The sequence below is a fragment of the Oncorhynchus masou genome, chromosome 3, assembly GCF_036934945.1.
Source record: "Oncorhynchus masou masou isolate Uvic2021 chromosome 3, UVic_Omas_1.1, whole genome shotgun sequence".
Lineage (NCBI taxonomy): Eukaryota > Metazoa > Chordata > Actinopteri > Salmoniformes > Salmonidae > Oncorhynchus > Oncorhynchus masou.
The window spans coordinates 38224300-38244904 of record NC_088214.1 but is presented as its reverse complement, the minus strand read 5'-3'; the positions used below and the strand labels follow the sequence as shown (position 1 = coordinate 38244904).

General features: G+C 43.0%; 1 protein-coding gene across 11 annotated transcripts in view; it reads left to right on the top strand.

The window, feature by feature from the left end:
• The window catches only part of pde4ca (phosphodiesterase 4C, cAMP-specific a), a 67071-nt gene extending 49562 nt beyond the window's left edge, over positions 1-17509 (top strand). For 9 of the 11 annotated variants that reach the window (XM_064940080.1, XM_064940073.1, XM_064940059.1 and 6 more), the window contains 8 exons: positions 5788-5881; positions 6157-6332; positions 6503-6601; positions 6794-6958; positions 7104-7203; positions 7415-7692; positions 8383-8565; positions 8704-17509. In XM_064940080.1, the coding sequence (XP_064796152.1) occupies positions 5788-5881; positions 6157-6332; positions 6503-6601; positions 6794-6958; positions 7104-7203; positions 7415-7692; positions 8383-8565; positions 8704-9231 (1623 nt within the window). In that variant the 3' untranslated portion in view covers positions 9232-17509. The remainder of the gene's footprint in view (positions 1-5787; positions 5882-6156; positions 6333-6502; positions 6602-6793; positions 6959-7103; positions 7204-7414; positions 7693-8382; positions 8566-8703) is intronic. The other 2 variants (XM_064940064.1, XM_064940049.1) reach the window with 2 other exon arrangements.
• Positions 17510-20605: the final 3096 nt, after the last annotated feature.

Here is a 20605-nt window from a genome sequence, read left to right as displayed (position 1 = left end):
CTACTATTTATTTGAGACTACTATTTATTGAGAATATGTGTGGGCGTCGGCATTTTATGCATATTCTATAATGATATTTGATGGGCTATCTGTTGGTAGCCTACAAACTTTAAGAAATGATGATGTCCAGCAAAAAAATAGCACTACAACACTCTTCGTTTATAGCTTGTGTGGTTCCATGATTAGCCTGCCTACGCAAGAGCCATGTGCGTTGGGTACACACACATCCACCCAACACACACAGGCTCTGTCTGGGTACACACACATCCACCCAACACACACACGCTCTGTCTGGGTACACACACATCCACCCAACACACACAGGCTCTGTCTGGGTACACACACATCCATCCAACACACACAGGCTCTGTCTGGGTACACACACATCCACCCAACACACACAGGCTCTGTCTGGATGCACACACCACACTCATGCCAGTCACACACACACACACACACACACACACACACACACACACACACACACACACACACACACACACACACACACACACACACACACACACACGTGATGTAGATTAGTCAATGAAAAGGAAGAGCCAGTGAGAGGTATCATCCATGCTAGCACCTTGCAACAACTCGCAGGAGAGGGCTCAGTGATGTTTCTTCATCACTTGATTTTTCCTATAAAAGCAAAGTATGTTTGTCTTCATGAATATTTCAGCCTTTGCCATACATCTTTGTATGGTCTATTTGACCAAGTTTGTATGTTAACCATCTTCACCACATTGTATTGTATCAAGAAATATACTGAATAAATAAGCTGAAATAAAAGATCCCAGAAATGTTCAATATGCACAAAAAGCTTATTTCTCTAAAATTTTGTGCACAAATTTGTTTACATCCCTGTTAGTTAGCATTTCTCCTTTGTCAAGATAATCTATCCACTTGACAGGTGTGGCATTTCAAGAAGCTGATTAAACAGTATGATCATTACACAGGTGCACCTTGTGCTGGGGGCCATAAAAGGCAACTCTAAAATGTACAGTTTTGTCACACAACACAATGCCACAGATGCCTCAAGTTTTGAGGAAGCATGCAATTGGCATGCTGACTGCAGGAATGTCTGTTGCCAGAAAATTGAATCTCTACGATAAGCTGCCTCCAACGTCATTTTAGAGAATTTGGCATTACGTCCAACTGGCCTCACAACTGCAGACCACGTGTAACCACATCAGCCCAGCCCAGGACCTCCACATCTGGCTTCTTCACCTGCGAGATGGTCTGAGACAAGCCAGCCGGACAGCTGATGAAACTATGGGTTTGCACAACCAAAGGACTGTCAGAAACCATCTCAGGGAAGCTCATCTGCGTGCTCGTCGTCCTCAACAGTGTCTTGACCTGACTGCAGTTCGGCGTCGTCACCAACTTCAGTGGGTAAATGTTCACCTTCGATGGCCACTGGCACGCTGGAGAAGTGAGCTCCTCACGGATGAATCCTAGTTTCAACTGTAACAGGCAGATGGCAGACAGCGTGTATGGACTTGTGTGGGCGAGCGGTTTGCTGATGTCAACCTTGTGAACAGAGTGCCCCATGGTGGCGGTGGGGTTATATTATGGGCAGGCATAAACTACAGACAACCAACACAATTGCATTTTATCAATGGCAATTTGAATGCACAGAGATACCGTGACGAGATCCTGAGGCCCATTGTTGTGCCATTCATCCACCACCATCACCTCATGTTTCAGCATGATAACGATCCCATGTCGCAAGGATCTGTACACAATTCCTGGACGCTGAAAATGTCCCAGTTCTTTCATGGCCTTCATACACACCAGACATTTCACCCATTGAGCATGTTTGAGATGCTCTGGGTCGACGTGTACAACAGCGTGTTCCAGTTCATGCCAATATCCAGCAACAGCCACTGAAGAGGAGTGGGACAACATTCCACAGGCCACAATCAACAGCCTAATCAACTCTATGCGAAGGAGATGTGTCACGCTGCATGGGGCAAATGGTGGTCACACCAAATACGGACTGGTTTTCTGATCCACGCCCCCTCCCTTTTTTTAAAGGTATATGTGACCAACAAATGCAACTGTATTCCCAGTCATGTGAAATCCATAGATTAGGGCCATATTAATTTATATGAACTGTAAATCAGTAAAACCTTTGAAATTGTTGCATTTATTTTAGTTCAGTGTATAATGTGCAATGGATTTCTGAAAATATCTTCTATCTTCTTCTAAAATAATGTATTTTCTACTCTGCTTTCTGCAAATATCTGGGATTTTTACATGTATAATATGATAATGATACTACAGTGTGTTGCATATCATGCCAAATCATCCCCTTCTCCCATTTTCCTATGAGGATTTTCTCTTTCCTCATAGCGTCATCATGTCAGTACTAGCATCGCATCCATGCGTTCATATATATGTAAAATAAATACCTCAGCCATTCAAGGCATCGGGCTCCCTCACATCATCTTCAAACTTGGTGCATATGGTGCAGCCTCAACCCCCCGCCTCCAACCCAACCAGCCCCCACCTGTCTCCTCTACCATGGGCCAATGAGCTCTGTCCCCCTGTCCCAGCCTCTGATGCAGCAGGCCACCGATCGGCTCCTTCCTTAGGGCAATATGGAAGGGGGTTGGGGGAGGTTGGAGTTGGGAGTTTACACACAGAGCAGGCAGAATTGTGCTGTTGAGGGAGAGAGGCAGGAGTCGTTTCTCGGCCATGCTCCCCAGCACCCCGCATCCTCAGCCTGGCTTTCGCGCTGCCTTTTGCGAGCAAACTCTTTATCTTTGCCCATTCCTGTAGCGTGTGGGAAAAAGGCTTTCTTGTGGACTGTCTGCTTGCAGTGGAATTGAGGAGTTCAGGCAAGCAGGACAGGAGCACGGAGTGTGTTCTGCTTGTACAGTACCAGGGACCGTATACACAGTACAGTAGCTAGAGGAAGGAATCTGGTCTTTAATTCATTTCTTTCTACTCCATGATTTATTTGGTGCTGAAATGCCCGAAGTCAATTACTTGTTTTTTGTGTTGAGGATGTACATTGAGGTAAGATGGGCTGGGCTGGGATGAGATACACGTGTTTCTCGGTGAATGAATATGTAGTACAGGTGTCCTTGTTTGCAGAGTTCTTTGCAGTTAGTTGGGAAGTGATGCTGTATTTGCAGCGTGTGTGTGTGTGTGTGTGTGTGTGTGTGTGTGTGTGTGTGTGTGTGTGTGTGTGTGTGTGTGTGTGTGTGTGTGTGTGTGTGTGTGTGTGTGTGTGTGTGTGTGTGTGTGTGTGTGTGTGTGTGTGTGTGTGTGGGCGTGTGTATGAGTGTGTGTGTGCATCCAGGAGTGCGTGAGCGTAGAGTGAGTCCATAACGTCCATTCATGTATGTGCATGCAGATGTGTCCCTTTATCTTTGTGTGTGTTTGTGCAAGAAGTGTGCGTGTCTCACATATGGTTGATTCTACAGAAGTGGTGCAAATTGTAGTCCCATCTCAAAAAAGCTATTTAAAAAAAAAAGAAAATGTTAAATCTCCAAACATTTATTTACATCATGGTATGTTCTAATTTAATCCAATAGCAAATATATTGTTAAATGAATACAGTACAAAGCCCTCGATTATACTCTATATGTCTACCTGACATATGTTGGAAGATGTGTGCTGAAAGTTTGGGAAAACTACTATACAAATGGGATTTTTTTAATTTTCTTCCAACCCCCAATTTGTACCACTTCTGTAGAATGACCCATATAAAGTGAGCGACAAAAGTATTGGGACAGCGACACATGTTGTGTTGTTTTGGCTCTGTACTCCAGCACTTTGGATTTGAAATGGTACAATGACTGAGGTTAAAGTGCAGACTGTCAACATTCATTTGAGGGTATTTTTGTCTATATCGGGTGAACTGTTTAGAAATTACAGCACTTTTTGTACATAGTCCCTCCATTTTAGGGGACCTAAAGTATTGGGACAAATTCATTTCTAAGCCTGTTAAAGTAGTACAACTTTGCCCAATAGAAATTAATGGTAAATAATGTATTGTGTCATTTTGGATTGACTTTAATTGTAAATAAGAATTGAATATGTTTCTGAACACTTCTACATTAAATGTGGATGCTACCATGATTATGGATAGTCCTGAATGAATCGTGAATAATGATGAGTAAGAAAGTTACAGAATCACAAATATCACACCCCCTCAAAAATGCTAACCTCCCATGTTATTGTAAATGGTGAGAAGTTAGCATATCTTGGGGTTATGATATTTGTGAGTCTAACTTTCTCACTCATCATGGTAGCATCCATATGAATGTAGAATTATTTAGAAACATATTCTAATCTTATTTACAATAAAAGTGACTCCAAACTGACACAATGGGGGGGGACTGTGTACACAAAAAGTGCTGTAATTTCTAAGCACTTCAACCGATATAGATGAAAATACTCTCAAATTAACCTCATCGTCATTGCATCATTTCAAATCCAAAGTGCTGGAATATATATTCCAGAATCATGGGCATTAATATGGAGTTGGTCCCCCATTGATGGTACAACAGCCTCCACTCTTCTGGGAAGGCTTTCCACTTGATGTTGGAACATTGCTGCGGGAACTTGCTTCCATTCAGCCACAAGAGTATTAGTGAGGTCGGGCAATAATGTTAGGCGATTGGTCCTGGCTCGCAGTTGGCGATCCTATTAATCCCATTTGATGGGGTTGAGGACAGGGCTGTGTGCAGGCCAGTCAAGTTTTTCCACACCGATCTTGACAAACCATTTCTGTATGGACCTCGTTTTGTGCACGGGGGCATTGTCATGCTGAAACAGGAAAGGGCCTTCCCCAAACTGTTGCCACAAAGTTGGAAGCACAGAATCATCTAGAATGTCATTGTCTGCTGACGTTGCTTCCAGAGGCAGTTTGGAACTTGGTGATGAGTGTTGCAACCGAGGACAGACGATGTTTACACGCTACGCGCTTCAGCACTCGGCAGTCCTGTGAGCTTGTGTGGCCTACCATTCACGGCTGAGCCGTTGTTGCTCCTAGACGTTTCCACGTAACAATAACAACACTTACAGTTGACCGAGTCAGCAGGGCAGAAATTTGACAAATAGACTTGTTGGAAAGGTGGCATCCTATGACGGTGTCACGTTGAAAGTCACTGAGCTCTTCAGTAAGGCCATTCTACTGCCTATGTTTGTCTATGGAGATTGCATGGTTGTGTGCTCGATTTTATTCACCTTTCAGCAACGGGTGTGGCTGAAATAGTCAGAATCCACTAATTTGAAGGGGTGTCCACATACTTTTGTATAAATAGTGTATATTTATAGAGAAGAGAACACTGCATCTCAGAAAGACAATGGTGTTATTCTCATCCACTTCAGTAGAAAAGTTAATGCCAGCTACATAATCGTGCAGAAGGACATACTCAGAAAAGGTTACCGCTGTATGTGAAGTGGTATTACTGCACTACAGTGTTCCAAAAGGGTTCTTCAGGTGTCCCCATAGGAGAATCCTTTTGGGTTCCGCGTAGAGCCCTCTGTGGAAGAAGTTCTTATGGAACCAAAAAGGGATCTTCAAAGGGTTCTCCTATGGGGAAAGCCAGAGAACCAATTTTAGGTTCTAGATAGCACCTTTTTTTCTAAGAGTGTATTATTTCAGCTGTGGTTGGACGGCAAGTGACACACCATTTACTGCATACTACTAAATGTCTCATTGTGTACTGTACAGGTGCCTACCATGTGTATGTCCACTATCTACAGTAGAAAGTATATTGGTACAGTCAGAGTGATGCAGTGTGTTGTGGTTTGTCTCCCCAGTTCAAGAGGATGCTGAACAGGGAGCTTACTCAGCTATCAGAGACCAGCAGATCAGGGAACCAGGTGTCAGAGTTCATCTCCAGCACCTTCCTAGGTACCTCTCACTCTCTATCCCCCCCACCACAAGCCTTCACTGACTGTGCTAGTAGAGACCTGTTATGTGGACCTAATAGTTACTAATGTATATGTATGGTATAGTGACATGTCATTACACCATTACAATATAATTCCATGTAACCACATGACATCTGTGGCACTTCAACTCAATGTAAAGTGGCACCAGCCCTAGTTTCAATAGACAACCATTCTGAACCTATGGTTGTCACGGTGTCAATGTGTAATAACGCGCCGTGTCTGTCCGTACCACAGAAAAGCAACACGACATGGAGATCATGTCTCCGCCCACCAAGGAGAAGACGGACAAGAAGAAGCGCCCCATGTCCCAGATCGTGGGGGTAAAGAAGCCTATCCTGATCCCCAGTGTAGCCCCTTCCAGCATTCCCCGCTTCGGGGTCCCTTCCAGTCAGGAGAGCCTCCTTGCCAAGGTAGTCTACACAACCCTTATTTTCTGACGATTTAACTAGAACATACCTCCCTTTTAGGGTTCTGTTCTGTCACAAGTTGTCACTTATAACAGGATCTAGTAGCCCCCAGCACATTTTGGGGGTAAAGGATCTGTTGTTCTTTCTAACTGAAATGTTTTTCCATCTGGCAGGAGTTGGAAGAGATAAACCAATGGGGTGTGGATATTTTCAAAATATCTGAATATTCTGCGAATCGTCCACTGACGGTGGCGATGTATTCCATTTTCCAGGTATGTCATCCATCTGCGTCCACAAAGATACTGTTTGGGAAACTTAGATGATGTCACTGTTGTCTTGAAGGATAGAAAGTGTGTTTCATGTGATTCAAATGACATTTCTCTACATAGAATGATCTCTAATTAAGTAGTCTCTCTCTAATGATGACAATTTCGTTTTTTCCCCCTTCTATGTTTCCTCTATAGGAGCGAGAGCTGCGGAAGTCCTTCAAGATCCCTGCAGACACCTTCATCACCTTCATGATGACCCTGGAGGACCACTACCACCACGACGTGGCCTACCACAACAACATCCATGCTGCAGACGTGGTCCAGTCCACCCACGTCCTTCTCTCCACCCCCGCCCTGGAGGTACGTCAATACAATACAACTTTTTAGCTAGAAACTGACAATACTGTATTTTTAATACCGTATTGTTGTTAAGTCTATGTATGAGTCCCATACACATACGGTATTTACCTTCATTAACATCCCTGTGTTTCTCCCATCTCTGCAGGCTGTGTTCACTGACTTGGAGATTTTGGCTGCTTTGTTTGCCAGTGCTATACATGATGTGGACCATCCGGGGGTGTCCAATCAGTTCCTCATCAACACCAGTGAGTTCACATGGGGCACTAGGATGTAGATGTTTCAAATATTGGAATCCTTTGTGTGTCCACATGAAAATCAATTCACGGGCCACATCTGGCCCGCACGCCACCAGTTTGAGACCCCCCGCTGTAGAATATCTCTCTTCGTGTGTGTGCGTATATATATCTGTCTTTGTCTGTCCAACACTGTTCCATTCTCTCCTGTGTGTCCGTTCAGACTCAGAGCTGGCCCTGATGTATAATGACGTGTCCGTCCTGGAGAACCACCACCTGGCTGTGGGCTTCAAGCTGCTGCAGGAGAACAACTGTGACATCTTCCAGAACCTCAGCAAGAAACAGAGACAGTCCCTACGCAAGATGGTCATAGACATGGTGTTAGCCACAGACATGTCCAAACACATGAACCTGCTGGCGGACCTGAAGACCATGGTGGAGACCAAGAAAGTGACCAGCTCTGGAGTGCTGCTGCTGGACAACTATGGAGATCGCATCCAGGTTAGGCTCAGAAAGAATCCCATTCATTCTCTTAGCAGGGATTCGTATTCAGCATAACTGACGTGAATTGGATGATAATATGGCCATTTTGGCTGACACTTTCATCCCAAGCCTCTTACAATTAACCCATTCATTCAGTGTATTTGGCATATTCAGGAATTGAACCCCAAAACATTTAACTAAACTGACAGAACCATGCTCCTACCAACTGAACCATTGGGAACATATTACTGCACCTGCTGTCTCGACCTCTGAATGCTCGGATATGAGAAGCCAAAAGACATTTACTCCTGAGGTGCTGATTTGTTGCACCCTCACTGTGATTGTTATTTGACCCTTATGGTCATCTATGAACTTTTGAACATCTTGAAGAACGATTTGGCCTTAATGGCCTTGTACTCTCAAAATCTCCACCCAGCACATCCAGAAATGGACTGGGCTACACCTCGGATCCTGGTTCCTCTCTAGGTTCCTGTCTTTCTAGGGAGTTTTTCCTAGCCACCGTGCTTCTACATCTGCATTGCTTGCTCTTTGGGTTTTTTGGGGGGCTGTGTTGCTGTATAAGCACTTTGTGACAACTGCTGACGTAAAAAGGGCTTTACAAAATAGATTGGATTGATTGACTGATATGATTCTACGGCCGTTTCATTCCTCAATGCTCAATAAGAAGTGGGTTTTGGGTTTCTCCAGGTCCTCCAGAACATGGTTCACTGTGCTGACCTCAGTAACCCCACCAAGCCCCTGGAGCTGTACCGCCAGTGGACCGACCGCATCATGGTGGAGTTCTTCACCCAGGGGGACAGGGAGAGGGACAAAGGCATGGAGATCAGCCCCATGTGTGACAAACACAACGCCTCCATCGAGAAGAACCAGGTGCGGTTACGACACACACAAGCACAGAGACACAGATACAAACTATGTACACATGCATAGAGACATACGCTGTCTGTTTCGGGATAAAGGTCTGCCTCTGGCAAATATGTCAATGAATATATTCCTCTTCCCCACCAGGTGGGCTTCATAGACTACATCGTTCACCCTCTGTGGGAGACGTGGGCCGACCTGGTCCATCCCGACGCCCAGGAGATCCTAGACACGCTAGAGGACAACCGCGAGTGGTACCAGAGCATGATCCCCCACAGCCCCTCGCCTACCCCCGAGGCCCAGGACAAGGTGGGCCTGCCTGGGGGAGCCGTGGGTTCCGGAGGGGGTGGATCTTCCATCGGAGACAAATTCCAGTTTGAGCTGACCCTAGAGGAGGAAGGCGAGTCCGACACAGAGAGCCCCCCAGAAGAGGAGGAGGGGTACAGTAGCACTGGGGCGGAGCCTTCTAGAACTGACCCGGACAGCAGACTCCATTCCGTGTCTGCCACTGCTCACCCACACTATCAGGGGCTTTCCAAAATGGCCACCTCTGTCCTCAATCTCGGTGGCACGACTTTGTCCACCGACTCTGACCCAGACAAGGAGGCAGCCGAAGACAAAGAACATGACCAAGAAGGTAATGCCGGTGTGAGGCGCTTCAGGCTAGGTACATAACACCAGTGCAATGTTCTTTTTTGTTTGTCTTTTTTGTTGATTTTCTGTGCCTCCCCCTGAACCCTTTACCCCCCATCTCTGGCTTCCTTGGACTGAATGGCAGGACAAAGCTGAGGTAGAGAACGTAAAGGGGGTGCGTTCAGGAAGTCTGCACTTACACAGCAGTCACCTTGCACTGGAGAGAGGAGAGCCCCACGGTTCCTATTTGTTAGGTTGCAGAGAACAGGAAACCGTGCTTTTGAGCTGGTCTTTTGTGTTTTACCGATATGTTTCGGAGTTGAACATGCGTCACCGTGTTTGGCTTACATTTTTCAAGAGACGCTGAGGTAACCAACCTTCCTGTTTTGACAGCCAGGTCTATGACGAAGGAGGGAGGAATTTTGCGGGGACACGTCTTCCTTTTGACTACTTATGACTGCTTGAAACAATTGACGGCACGTTGAACTTAGTAACAACAAACGCCATAATGTCTTTTGAGACGTTATGCCACACAGCGCAATAAACAGGAATTTGGCCAATGGCAATGTTTGCCTGCCTTCACAACTGTTGATGATTTGATATTTTATTCAAGGCCTTTCAAAAGAGTGCAGGAAGTGGTTTTTACTGGTCAACTGCAGACCTTACCAGATATGTACCACAAAAGGACAAAGTACAGAGCAGGCCTTCAGAATGGTTTGAGGAAGAGATTGTTTCAAATGCAGCAACAACACTTTTTGGGTACCACTGTTGCAACTGCTACTAGGTGCCTCGCATGGGGTCTTGTGCTAAGATTGACTGAAGCAGCAGCACTACAGCAGCATTACAAACTCTAAAACAATTGGTTTAGGGTCCGTTCTTCCTCACACAGTCCTAACCCGACCCGTTACGTGTACACCTACAAAAACGAACCCTGAGCCAGTCGTTGTCGGGGCATAAAAGTAAGACAAAGCTATGCTGTTTGCACCTGGCGCCTCCCAGTGTTGAAATTCGGGAATTGAAGTCAGCCCGTGTAATACAATTCAAGGCATTGAAAATGCCCATGCCTACTGTAAATTGACTATAGGTATGTTAATTTGATTGGGTTTAGCTATGGTTTTATAGTACCCAAAGCACTTTGGGTTAAGACTTCAGTTAAGACTTCAACCCTTTTCTGTATGATTTTATTTATTGAACGTCACTCAAAGTGTAAACACAAGGCTCTATGCTGTAATTGTGTGTGTATCTTTAACCTCTTTACGGCAACCATTTTCATCAGTCTGCCTCCACTTTTAGCACTTTTACAATTGAACTCACAGCCAATGCCCTGCTTGAAAGGGCTTGTGCCAATCCATGAACACATTGGAGGACGGTGTGACCAGCACTTACATAGCCTGGCACATTAGGAGAACTGGTTGTTTTTTGGGGGGAACCTGGACTAAAATAAGAACTGTTTGACAGTAGGTCTGTGGACAATGCCCTTTCAAGTCCATTATTGTTGTTACAACACAGTAGGTCTCACATTTCCCACAGGTAACATCACCACTGGTCACATTTTCAACCAGTTGAATTACTAAATAAGATACATTGGTAGCATGTACTATGTCATCTGGGTTTGTGAAGAAAAAGTTGTAATATTTGCCAAACTATTTCAGAGATGTGTGAAAGATTTGCCACTCAAGCGCAATTCTGTCATGGGCCAGTTCTCTGTGCCAGAATGTCCCCCCCTTTCCCTTTGTCATTGGTCAATATTCTGCTCTTCACAGGGACAAAGCCAATGACAGTACAAGTGCCAGGCAAGCATGACACAATTTGTACTGTAATTTCCATTTTGCCCCTGGCTAGTTTCCATCAATGACTGACTGACAGCATTGTTGATCACGTCTCCCTCCCTGTGCACTCGTTCTGTCCAAATAGGTTTTCGGTTTCAGAACAATAATCCCCCGATAACTGTACTTGTCTTAAAGTAAGTGGTATGTTTGAATGGTTGGACGTTTTGATGAATTTAATTTGTAAAGAAACCAAAGCACTCTGTATGGTACTTTCACCAGTCGCTGCACTTCCAGCACAGTTGAGTATAATGTAACTTGACTCATCCACATTAGTTTTCTGTCTGTATTCTGGTATTATACGGCCTGATTATTACAATTGATTCACAGCACAGGCTGGACCACTGCAGCTGAAATAGGGGACTTGTTAGGTTATGGAATTTAACCTTTTTGTAACTAACCACAATATATTTTGATAAATATACTTTTTTTTTTTTTGCTGCAAGATCGTGGAGTAAATTTATGTTGTGTTTTTACGAAAGATCTAGAAATGACACTTTCTGGAGCCTTATATTTGCATATGTTTTCTTTCAGCCTAGATTTGATATAAGGTGGAGAGAATCCAGTGTCATGCATAACGTAGCTAAGGAGCACAAACAGTCAAGAACTCAAGCAAGCCTTTCTGCCTTCCTCAGCTGTCATGCAACAACAAAAAGGTCACCAGCCCTCGCAATGACTGTCTAACATTTATTGTTTTGTATATTTCATTTATTGTTTTGTATACTTTCCTCACAATGCTTTGTGTACAATTTATTTATTATTTCTATATATGTCCGAAATGAAGAACTATATACTTTGTCGGAGGCGGAGTATTTATTTGTAGCTACCTTCCGAGCTTTGGGAGAGAAAAAAAAATGGGACAGATTTCAACTACAGAACTCAACCAAATGTTTTAGTTTTCCTATGTCTGCCATTAAAGAAAGCAAAAATACTCAAACTTTCAGGATTTACTGGATAACATCAGTAGAGTAGGAGATCCCAGTTTCAGACACGCCGTTCCTATGTTTCTCTCCTGAACAGGTCTCAGTTTCCCAAAAGCATCTCAAGGCTAAATTGAACTTAGCGTTATGATGCTTTTGGGAAACTTGGCCCATAACACCTGTCTGCAGTCTCGACAATCCAAACACAACTGTTTACTACGGGTTTCTAAGCGCTTACTGTTACTGTACGCCTGTCCACCTTTTCAATAAAGGAGTCTTCATGCTTTTGACATCATGGATGCTTATTGGAAATAATGTTGACCATGGAATGCTACAATGATACACACGTTTCTTTCCCAATGACACGAAATTCGGATTACATTACGGTTATCTAAGTGTATTTCAATAGGAGCTTGTTTAAACAATCATTCTAAATAAAAACATATTTATGTTGACTACAGTCATACTAGCAAGGGATAGATGGAAAAGTAATTGAATCAGGAGCTATCAGTGGTGCGATGGATTGGGCCCAGTGATGGACAGTTGAAGTCGGAAGTTTACATCTTAGCCAAACACATTTAAACTCAGTTTTTCACAATTCCTGACATTTAATCTGAGAAAAAATTCCTTGTTTTAGGTCAGTTAGGATCACCACTTTATTTTAAGAATGTGACATGTCAGAATAATAGTAGAGAGAATTATTTATTTCAGCTTTTATTTCTTTCATTACATTCCCAGTGGGTCACAAGTTTGCATACACTCAATTAATATTTGGTAGCCTTGCCTTTAAATTGTTTAACTTGGGTCAAACGTTTCGCTTCCCACAGTAAGTTGGGTGAATTTTGGCCCATTCCTCCTGACAGAGCTGGTGTAACTGAGTCAGGTTTGTAGGCCTCCTTGTAGGACTCAGTTATGCCCACAAATGTTCTATAGGATTGAGGTCAGGGCTTTGTGGTGGCCACTGCAATACCTTGACTTTGTTGTCCTTAAGCCATTTTGCCACAACTCTGGAAGTATGTTTGGGGTCATTGTCCATTTGGAAGACCCATTTGTGACCATGCTTTAACTTCCTGACTGATGTCTTGAGAGGTTGCTTCAATATATCCACATAATTTTCCATCCTCATGATCTATGTTATGAAGTGCACCAGTCCCTCCTGCAGCAAAACACCCCCAAAACATGATGCTGCCACCCCCGTGCATCATGGTTGGGATGGTGTTTTTCGGCTTGCAAGCCCTCCCCCCTTTCCTCCAAACATAACGGTGGTCATTATGGCCAAACAGTTCTATTTTTGTTTCATCAGGCCAGAGGACATTTCTCCAAAAAGTACGATCTTTGTCCCCATGTGCAGTTGCAAACTGTAGTCTGGCTTATTATGGTGGTTTTGTAGCAGTGGCTTCTTCCTTGGTGAGCGGCCTATAGATACTTTTGTACGTGTTTCCTCCAGCATCTTCACAATGGCCTTTGCTGTTGTTCTGGGATTGATTTGCACTTTTTGTACAAAAGTACGTTCATCTCTAGGAGACAGAACGCGTCTCCTTCCTGAGCGTTATGATGGCTGCATGGTCCCATGGTGTTTATACTTGCATACTATTGCTTGTACAGATGAACGTGGTACCTTCAGGCATTTGTAAATTGCTCCCAAGGATGAACCAGACTTGTGGAGGTCTACATTTATTCTCTGAGGTCTTGGCTCATTTCTTTTGATTGTCCCATGATGTCAAGCAAAGAGGCACTGAGTTTGAAGGTAGGCCTTGAAATACATCCACAGGCACACCTACAATTGACTCAAATGATGTCAATTAGCCTATTAGAAGCTTCTAAAGCCATGACATAATTTTCTGGTATTTTCCAAGCTGTTTAAAGGCACAGTCAACATAGTGTATATAAACTTCTGACCCACTGGAATTGTGATACAGTGAAATATAAGTTAAATAATCTGTCTGTAAACAATTGTTGGAAAAATGACAGATGTCCTAACTGACTTGCCAAAACTATAGTTTGTTAACAAGACATTTCTGGAGTGGTTGAAAAACGAGTTTAAATGACTCCAACCTAAGTGTATGTAATCTTCTGTCTTCAACTGTAGCTCAGCATTCAACACCATAGTACCCTCCAAGCTCATCATTAAGCTTGAGGGCCTGGGTCTGAACCCCTCCCTGTGCAATTGGGTCCTGGACTTCCTGACAGACCATCCCCAGGTGGTGAAGGTAGGAAACAACATCTCCACTTCACCGATCCTCAACACTGGGGCCCCACAAGGGGGCGTGCTACGCCCCCTCCTGTACTCCCTGTTCACCCATGACTGTGTGGCCAAGCACACAGACAAGCATGCAGACAACACAACAATAGTAGGCTTGATTACCAACAACGACGAGACAGCCTACAGGGAGGAGGTGAGGGCTCTGGGAGTGTGGTGCAAGGAAAATAACCACTCAATGTCAACAAATCAAAAGTACATGATCGGGGACTTCAGGAAACAACAGAGGGAGCACCCCCCTATCCAGCGCCCCTTCAACCTCAGGAGGCTTGTAAACCTAAAACCCTAACAAACTTTTACAGATGCACAATTGAGAGCATCCTGTCTGGCTGTATCACCTCCTGGTACAGCAACTGCACCGCCCACAACAACAGGGCTTTCCAGAGGGTGGTGCGGTCTGCACAATGCATCACCGGGGCAAACTACCTGCCCTCCAGGACACCTACAGCACCCGATGTCACACGAATGCCAAAAATATTATCAAGGACAACAATCACCCGAGCCACTGCCTGTTCACCCCGCTATCATCCAGAAGGTGAGGGCAGTACAGGTGCATCAAAGCGGGGACAGAGAGAATGAAAAGCAGCTTCTATCTCAAGGCTCAAGGTCTGTTAAATAGCCATCACAAGCACAGAGAGTCTGCTGCCTATACACAGACTTGAAATCATTGGCCACTTTAATAAATGGAACACTACTAAATTTAAAAATGTCACTTTAATAATGTTTAAATATCCTACATTACTCATCTCATATGTATATTCTGCATTCTGTACGTCCTACTGTATCTTAGTCTATGCCGCTCTAACATTGCTTGTCCAAATATTTATATATTCTTAATTTCATTCCTTTACTTAGATTTGTGTGTATTGGGTATATGTTGTAAAATTGTTAGATATTACTTGTTTGATTGCTGCACTATCTGAACTAGAAGCACAAGCATTCACTACACCCACAATAGCATCTGCTGAACACGTGTATGTGACCAATACAATTTGATTTTATTACAGCATATTGGATGACTATCATTCATTCATATTCCATTCACCCAGCTCAATGTAACATTGATAGGTTTAGACTACTACATGATACTCACATTTTTTCTGTACCCATCACGAGGTTGCTACAACCTAGCCTATGAATGAACGGTTACAAGTAGGTACACAGGTCGAGAGAAATTTGAGTGATCAAGGTGACAGACATTGATACATTCATTGAATGTGTTGGATAGCCATAGCCAGCTAGCCAACATAATCATTAGTCCAATAGTTGCAAACGAGAGTCCTGTAGTCCATAATCAGCTCCTTGATTTTACTGAAGTTGCAATGTGGGGGCGAGCACTGCTGCCAGACCCAGAGGAGCTCACTTGCCTGAATTGTTTGTTTGTTCATAGTTATATTGCTCAATTTTGTTTCGTTTTTGTTCAACACCAACAGTGTCATTGCGCAAAATGGTACGGAGCATCATCTGTTGTGTGCAACAAAAGTTCAACCTTCACCTTCTGCTACCGTTTCTGTCAAGCCGTCTATGCACACTGTGCATTTTTCGCATATGTTAGATAAATCTATGCGCCACACAGAACGCACTGTAACTGCCTCTGCAAAGCAATGCTGCAAGGCAAACGTAGAGTTCCATTTGAAATGAATGTACTTGTGGTGCACCAAAATGCAATTTAATGTAATTATTTAACCAGGCAAGTCAGTTAAGAACAAGGTACAAATCTGTCGTTCTGCCCCTGAACAGGCAGTTAACCCACTGTTCCTAGGCCGTCATTGAAAATAAGAAATTTGTTCTTAACTGACATGCTTAGTTAAATAAAGGATAAAAAATAAAAATAAATAAAAAGGAACAGACTACGGAGGCGGGGAAACCAGAGTCTTCACACGACTCCTGCTGAGCACCTGTACAGTGCCAAACAATCCTGGAAGGTGTTGATCATTGTGTCAGTGCCTAAAGAGTCAGGGGCCAGATCACCAAACTACTTTTGACCTGTGGCCCTCGTGCCCCTTCTGGCCAAATGCATGGAAAGGGTTGTCAGTAAGCACCTTACCCTGTCCATAGCAGATCAACTAGACCTGTTACAGTTTGCCTATAAGGCACAGAGCAGAGGGGGACGGAGGACACTACCCTGACCTTGGTGAACATGGTGGCTAATCTCTTTCAACATGCTAAATCATATGCACACATTTTATTTATTGATTAGAGTTCATCTTTTAATACAATGCAAATACACACACTGCTGAAACGACTACTGACCCTGAATGTAAACGGAGGCCTCGCAGGTTGGATCAAGGACCTTTTAACTGACCGCCCGCAGAGGGTCCTCATGGATGGGGCCCTCTCTGATGAACTGACCCTAAACACAGGGGCGCCCCAGGGGTGTGTCCTTTCAGCGTGGTTGTTCTTTATCTACACTTAATGAGATGAAGATCCAAGGAAACAATGTGAGCCTTTTCAAGTACTTGGATGACATGGCTCTGGTAGGACTATTTTTTAAAGATGCTACGTCAGATGGGGACAGCTATTTTAAACAGACCAACAACCTTCAAGAATGTTGCGGGTCAAGTGCCCTCCATATCAATGTGGAAAAGACAACGGAGTTGATCATCAATGACAACAACTTGCCAATGCCCCAATCACTCTCTCTGAACGACCAACCAGTGGTGGCAGTTGAGTAATTCAAATACACAAATTGATAACAAGCTGAGTTTTACAGAGAATAAAGACTGTATTTTTTTTTAAAGCAAGCCAACGCCTGTTTTTAATCAGGAAATTGAAGCGGGTTAGTGTCATCCAGGATGTTCTGGAGAGGGTGTACAGCGCCTTGGTGGAGAGCATCCTCACGTTCAATATGACAGTCTGGTATGGTAATCTGAGCATGAGGGGCAAACGCAAACTGACCAAAATAGTAAACACAGCCAGCAAAGTAATTGGTCGACCACAGGCACATTTGAGCAGTCTGTTACACAAGGCAACCAAAAAGAAGGTTACTTTTATTTTCAGCTCGAGAGGCTTCCATCTGGCCGGCGCTTCAGAATGCCCATGGCCAAGAACGTGTTAAAACAATTTGTTCCTTGTGCTGTTGGACTACTAAACTCAACGTAAATTATATTGGTATATGTACTTATCAGTCCAGTGCAGTTGTGAGTGAATGTATCAATGTTCTATATGTTTTTAGTGTATGCAGTATGATGGACTGGCTGGTTTAAATGTGTGTGATGTGAGAATATGTATATGTGATCCTTTTAATGGAAGGTGATGCCAAAAAAATATATGCATCCTGGATGGACAATAAAGTTTTATTCTATTCTACTGGACACATTCAGATATGTTTATCCCCGTTTCGTTCCGTTTGTCTATGTTTAATAAACTTTTTTTCAACAGAATCGGCGGAATGAATACACCCCTGATCACACGCAAACACATTTCACTTTTATAGTAGCCACATGCAAACAGCACGATCCCTTTAATCGTTGTATAATTCCTTCTCACATCTACGCACTCTCCTCCTCTCACCTTTTCCCTTCGCTTGTGGACTTCAGTGCACAACACATCAGCTGTCTGTGACCAAGCGAAAAAACCTTTCCAAGCCAAACCTTCATATAATAACCGCTAATCTCTACACACAGCCTACATCGTTGTCACCATATTAACGTCATAGTCAACATAGCTACTAGAACTAACGCATTACAGACCCACTACAATCATACAGTACAGTGTACAGTCAGCAGCAAGCAGTTTTGCAGTTTACACTGGCGGGCACCGATGGCATTACATTTATAAAACCAAAAGCTTACCATGGCTTGGAAGAGTTCCAGTGTTCTACAGCCATAGCCAGCAAGCTAGCTAACACTGCATTCCTCTCTGTTTGAGCCAGGTATTTGAGTAGGCCAAACTAGCTAGCTGCATTCGCTGGTTAAGTAAGTGAACTTGAAAAAAATCCTCTCTTTCGCTTGTAATTGTTCAAAACTATTCAACTATTTTCTTTCCCTCTCTTTGCGGTCATCTACTCACCACATTAACTTATGCTTTCAGTACTAGATTCATTCTCTGATCTTTTGATTGGGGGGACAGCATGTCAGTTCATGTTGCAAGTCCTCTGATAGGTTAGAAGACGTCCTTTGGAAGTAGTCATAATTACTGTTTAAGTCTATGAAAGGGGAAGGATGGAAACTAGCTGTCCTCCGGCTACACCATGGTGCTACCCTACAGAGGTCTGTTGAGACTACTGTAGACCTTCATTGCAAAACAGTGTGCTTTAATCAATTATTTGGTGACGTGAACATATTTAGTACAGCTTTATCTAAAAATTATAACTTTTTTATGTTTCATTATTTGTATTTTTCTGAAATAAACTGAGGAGGATGGTCCTCCCCTTCCTCTTTTGAGGAGCCTCCACTGATGGATATAGATCTTCCATGAACCCGCAAACGTGAATATATTACCTTGAAAACAGCGGGCAGACATCTTGGATGCAGTCCAGTTCTACCTACTCCTCGATCACATCGACAGCCTAATGGCATTTTGGTACACCAGAAATACATTACTTTTCAAGGGAACGCTGAGTTTGCCTTGCAGCATTGCTTTGCAGAGGCAGTTGCAGTGCGTTCTGTGTGGTGCATACGTTGGATTAATCGAATGTACACTACCGGTCAAACGTTTTGGAACACCTACTTGATCAGGGGTTTTTCTTTATTTGTACTATTTTCTACATTGTAGAATAATAGTGAAGATATCAAAACTATGAAATAACACATATGGAATCATGTAGTAACCAAAAAAGTGTTATTTTATGTTCTTCAAATAGCCACCCTTTGCCTTGATGACAGCTTTGCACACTCTTAGCATTCTCTCAACTAGCTTCACCTGGAATTCTTTTCCAACAGTCTTGAAGGAGTTTCCACATATGCTGAGCACTTGTTGGCTGCTTTTCCTTCACAATTTTAATTTTTATTTTTTTACCTTAATTTTACTAGGCAAGTCAGTTAAGAACAAATTCTTATTTTCAATGACGGCCTAGGAACAGTGGGTTAATCTGTAAAAACCATCACAGACAACCCTTTAATCATACATTCTGTCCTGGCATGGTGCAAACTGTATGAGCTGTTCAGACCAGGGGGATTTCTTTCCCCTAAAACCCCTTTATGGAACAATAGATTGATTCCTATGTTTTTCCAGAATAGTAACTTTAGACCCTGGTCTGATAAGGGGATCACTCTTCTGGAACATTGTTATGAGGAGGGAGTTCTTCTGTCTTTTGATCAGCTGAAACAGACATACCACTTGCCTAACAGGGACTTCTTTAGCTACCTACAACTATGAAACTTTATTAGGGTGAGTCTCAAGGGACAATGGAACCTACCTAAGATGTCACCTATTGCACAACTCTGCCACGCAGACCAACCACTGTCCAAGCCCATTTCCCGTGTTTACGATGCTCTTATGTCAGGACTAACACCGCCTGGGCTAGATAAACCCCGACTTAGAATGGGTAAAAGATCTGGGTATTGATCTTGATGAGGATCTATGGAGTGATGCAGGGATGGTGTTACATCCACATTGAACTCCAGATACAGACTGATCCAGTTTAATTTCCTCCAACAGCTCTATATCACCCCATCTAGACTGCACAAGTTCAACCCTGATATCTCCTCCCTATGTTTTAGATGTGGCTCAGATGAAGGAACATTCCTCCATTCCACTTGGCAGTGTTCTAAACTACACGGTTTCTGACAGGGGGTATGCGATACCAAATCCTCAATTCACGGGGTTGCATTCCCTTCAGACCCGGAGGTCTGTCTACTGGGCAACTTTACTAACAACAATCTTAGGCAAAGCCATACTATAAAGCTAACGGAAATATTGCTAGTGATTGCCAAGAAATGTATTGCCTTGAAATGGAAATTGGATTCCTCCCTGCCAGTTGCAATGTGGCTATCGGAAGTTAATAGTTGTATCCCACTAGAGAAAATCACTTACTGCTTGAGGAATAAGTTTGACATTTTACAGAATTTGGCAACCTTTTATTGACGAGAATCTCCCTCCACATCACATTGATTGAATCTCTATATAATCCTCACATAATGTTTCACACGTAATGTATAATATGTGACCATATGATCCAATGTCTCATTATAAAAAAAAATATATTGTATGTTTGTATATATAATTATTATATATATATATATATATATATATATATATATATATATATATATATATATATATATATATATATATATATATATATATATATATATATATATATATTTACGCTCGTCTGTTACTGTCACTTTGTCCTATTGTTGTCTAACATGTTTTCACTTCTATTTTATTTTGAATGTTCTTAATTGGAAAATGCAAAAAAATAAAAAATAAATGTTGACCGGTAGTGTATGCGTCAAACTGTATGT